General features: G+C 43.0%; 1 protein-coding gene across 1 annotated transcript; it reads right to left on the reverse strand.

Annotated features, from left to right (window-relative positions):
- Positions 1 to 1022: 1022 nt before the first annotated feature.
- On the reverse strand, positions 1023 to 2488 carry PATE2 (prostate and testis expressed 2; the record flags this gene model as incomplete). Its single annotated transcript, XM_084249933.1, has 4 exons — positions 1023 to 1159; positions 1494 to 1622; positions 2059 to 2082; positions 2461 to 2488. The coding sequence occupies 4 exons, from the start codon at positions 2486 to 2488 to the stop codon at positions 1023 to 1025; spliced, it is 318 nt and encodes a 105-aa protein (XP_084106059.1).
- Positions 2489 to 4099: the final 1611 nt, after the last annotated feature.

Consider the following 4099-nt stretch of genomic DNA (forward strand, 5'->3'; position numbering starts at 1 on the left):
GAAGCACAGTAGGCTTTACAAGGAGAAAAGCGCTAGGGTTATTCCAGAATCAAGAACATCACCATCTTGTTCATAGTTCCACCATCAGTGGTACTAAATTTCTATTTGTTTTACCCAATGTCTGCCTACTTCTCTTTCCCTCAATAAGACCTTTCTGCAATCTCCACTTCCTGCTTAAGATATTCTGTTACCAAAACATCACCTTGTGGTATCTCCATACATTCTATTATCTCCAACTACCATGTCACCTTTATTATCGACACCCTCTCCACCACCCACCCTAGCCCATTCTTATGAGAAGATACTGACTGGCCATCTTTGGACAAGGTCTCAAATCCCAGTTCAGTAACCTAGTTCAGTCATGTGCTACCTAGCTACCTGGCAACCAGGGCCATGATAATTCAAGCCCATTCTACCCATACCAAATTTTCTCTCAATCTTAGTTTCCACCACCTGGAATGTCCTTAAAATTTTCCTGCATGCCTCATCCTTACACCTGTCCCGTTTTTTCTGACCTGAGATTCCTCCAAGTGTTCTTCCAGAGAAAAACCATTGGGAAATTGGAGTTGGCCCTTTTCGACCTCTGCCCACAGGCCAAAGCAAAGTCGCAGTGGGTGTCAAGTTTCCTCTGAAGAGAATCCAATCCAGAGAAGTGGGTATTGATGAGGATAGCATATGGTCACAGAATTCTCAGTATAAGCTTAGAATTGTTTTGTTTGAAGTCTTCACATTTCCATGTATAGGAGATAATAATCAATTCTAAGTCTAACCCTATCCATCTGTCATAAGGAAACCCAATCCCACTACCAGCATTAGGGATTTGCAAAATTTCAGTCCAGTGCGCCTCCATTAACAGACTCAGCTACCCTCCCGTTCTCCTTGTAACTGCTGCACTTTTCACTAGCAGTTGGCTTTCTCATTTTTATCAGGAGTTAGAAGAGGAAAACAAATACAGGTTTGGGGGGAAGAGATAAAAGGAATGTAAGTTGAAGAATGACCCCAAATTCAGGAGAAATGTAGAACTAACTTCCATCAGGGATGTTGCAATTGTCACTGTGTTTGCAACAGATGAGCTCAATCTTCTTGTCAAAAGATAAAAAGTTCATGTCCTCACAGTTGTGCATACATGACAGTCTTGAATAAAAATACATACTCCTTCCTGGGGAGGGAGATGGAGGAATACAACTGTCATGACTCTCAAAATTCCTACCAGAAACCTCTCTTTGGGTCCTCACTAACCATTCTCTAGGCCCAAATGGGTTCTGTGAGTCTACTAGTTACTGCACAAAGGATGGATTTTATCCCTTAACTGATAAGGGACCTCAAACTCAATATTGTATTATGGAAAAGTTCATCCTTGCCATATCCTCTATAGGACCACCCCATCCTTCCCCACCCCTCTCACCCACACACTCTCAGGGTAAAAGAACATCACTGTCTCTAAAGGCAGGAGGTGGAGGAGGTGTGTCTCATCCCTCTGTTCCCCATTTTACCTTTCTTCGTAAAAATGTAAATGTTCTCAACAGCACAGGACTGTTGGTACTTGAGATTGCAGGAAGTCATTGTGCCATAGCACACACCAAGATGAAACATCTTACAGGAATAACAGGTACTTGCAGTCTCTGCCAGACACAGAAAGAGATGCTTAAAGGACACTCTCTGGAGAAGGTTCTAGGCCTGGAGGTTTCTCCACAAGAGCTTTACTATTGCCTAGTGGTCCCTAACTTTTTTGACTTCTTTGATGATCTTGTGAAAGATAACTGGTGCAGACACAAATCAAATGTTGTGTATAATTTCAAAAGATCAGAATTCTTATAAAATGTACCCATGACCCCAAGTAAGAAACCCCTTATCTGGTATGGTGATTTTGTCCACAGTAGAGAAAAAAGCACAAAGAAGATTTTAGCCTCCTCATTCCAAGAAATGAATTAAATTGGTCTGGGAAAAGATAAAACCAGGGTTCCACAGTAGAACTGACCACAGTCCTCTCTGAAGATGAAGATTTAGTCCTAAATGTGTCACAAAGATCTGTTTACGGAGGTTTGGGCATGGCCATACCTTTTAGGCGTTCCTGAAGATTACCTGTGCAAAGAAGAAAAGTATTCCTTGTCATACACACATTCATCTATCAAAACCCCAAGAGTCTATTTTGGAAATTTTCTGTCCCCTAGCATCCTGCCCAGCTATTTTTTTTTTTTTTTTAAGATTTATCTATGCATACAAGAACTGGGATACAGGCCAGAGGTGTGGGGGGTTAGAGGATTCACCAGAGACAGAATGGGGAACAGAATAGGCAGAGTGACTGAAATACACTGCTGAGGGGAGCAGCAGACAAGACAGGAGGGGTCTGCTGGCTGCAGACAGCTTCATAGGCTGTGTCTTAAACCCTTGCACCACCTGGGTGGCCACCTGCCTGGCTCTTAACCAAGAGCCAGCTGACCTTCCCTCTGCAGGACTTACCCTTGTTCATGCAGACCAGAAAGACCATGCTCAGCAGAGACAGAATAAACATCCTGGGCCTTTTGTCATGTGCAGTTTCCCGGCTGATTCAGCTCCTCCTGTGATCTGTCCTGGGGCTAGTCAACTAACCATATAATCATACAAGTCCAGGGACAGACAGTACCTAAGTGTGCCCAGAACCAAGTCACCCACTGGAGTCTTCTTATCCCCAGGCATTGAATTTAAAATTGTCTTTAATGATGAGCCCAAAATAGTAACATGTCCTCTCCTCCTCCTTCTCCTCTCCCTTTCCCTCTTCTCCCCTCCCTTCCTGCCTCCTCTCCTCCTCTTTCTAAATGTATATAAATGCATATATTCATAATTGTGCAGCTAACTTTTGTGCTCTGTTCTTCTTATGACGGCCCCTTTTTCACCAGCAGTTGGCTTCCTCGTTTTACCCCTGGTTCGAACAGGAGTGTAAAGAAAATCAAATTTCTCTCCATTTCAACCTTTCAGATATTGCAAAAACAGGCTAGAACCCCTTCATTCCTATTGGCTCTCTTCACTAACCTAATCCTGTTCTTCAGCATAATCCAGATTTGTCTTTGTCTCACTTAGAAGCACCAGGAACTCAGCTCAGCATTCCAGGCGCAGTGCGAGTTCCGGGGAAACACTGGAGTGTGCCTCTGTGGTATGGGAAAGGAGAGGCGAGCAGAGAAGTCTCTCCAGCTTGCCTTCAGGCATCAATACAATTGATTCATTTTTAATCAAGCAATCATTAAATACTTAAGAAATGCCATTATCACGGGAAGAGAAGGTGCCAGGCAAACCAGTACATCAATCACTGGCCTGGCAGAGGTCGGAGTCTAGTTAAGAAGACTACAAACACTTCAAACATGGGGGTCTTTGGGAGCCCAGATGAGTGATGATCAAAACTGATTACCTTATCAGGGAAGGTTTCCCTGAAGAAGGGATGGTGAGTAGGACTTTGAAGGCTAATGTTGTGTTAGCAAGAAGTAGGGACAGACAGGCAAAAGAACAGCAAATATCAACATACAGAGTCAAGCAACCTGAAAGCTGGTGATGTGTAGAAAGTGTGAGAGAGACACTCAAGCTCAGAGAGAAACATGGTTTTGGTGATGATGAGACGTGGGTAAAGAGAGGGGCTCCAGTGGAGAGGGACTGGTCATACCCTGAGACAGCTATGTTCACGCATGTAGGATGTAATGTCTTGCTCACAATTGTACAATTGCAAGATGTCAATGAAAAGAGTCCTTTTCCCCAGCATTGGGAAAGATATTCAATACCCATTCTTCTGTGCCAATGGGGGTTTCTAGAAAGATCACTCGCTAACTTAAGTTTGCTATACATATGAGTTTAACTCCATAGTCTGTTGCTTGCTGACTGTGATTTTTGGTGAGTCACTGATGTTGAGGATAATTTTCATAACTAAAGGGATTAATATTAGGACTATACAGCTGGTTGACCCTTGAAAAACATGGGGATTGGGAAGCTGACTTCCATGCAGTGGAAATCTGTTTTTAACTTTTGACTCCCCCCAAACTTCACGATTAATAGCTAGCTATTGACCTGAAGTCTTACCAATAACATGAACCATCAATAAACACATGTGGTATGAGACATGTATATATACTATATT

Source organism: Talpa europaea, assembly GCF_964194135.1.
Source record: "Talpa europaea genome assembly, chromosome: 12".
In the NCBI taxonomy this organism is placed as follows: domain Eukaryota; kingdom Metazoa; phylum Chordata; class Mammalia; order Eulipotyphla; family Talpidae; genus Talpa; species Talpa europaea.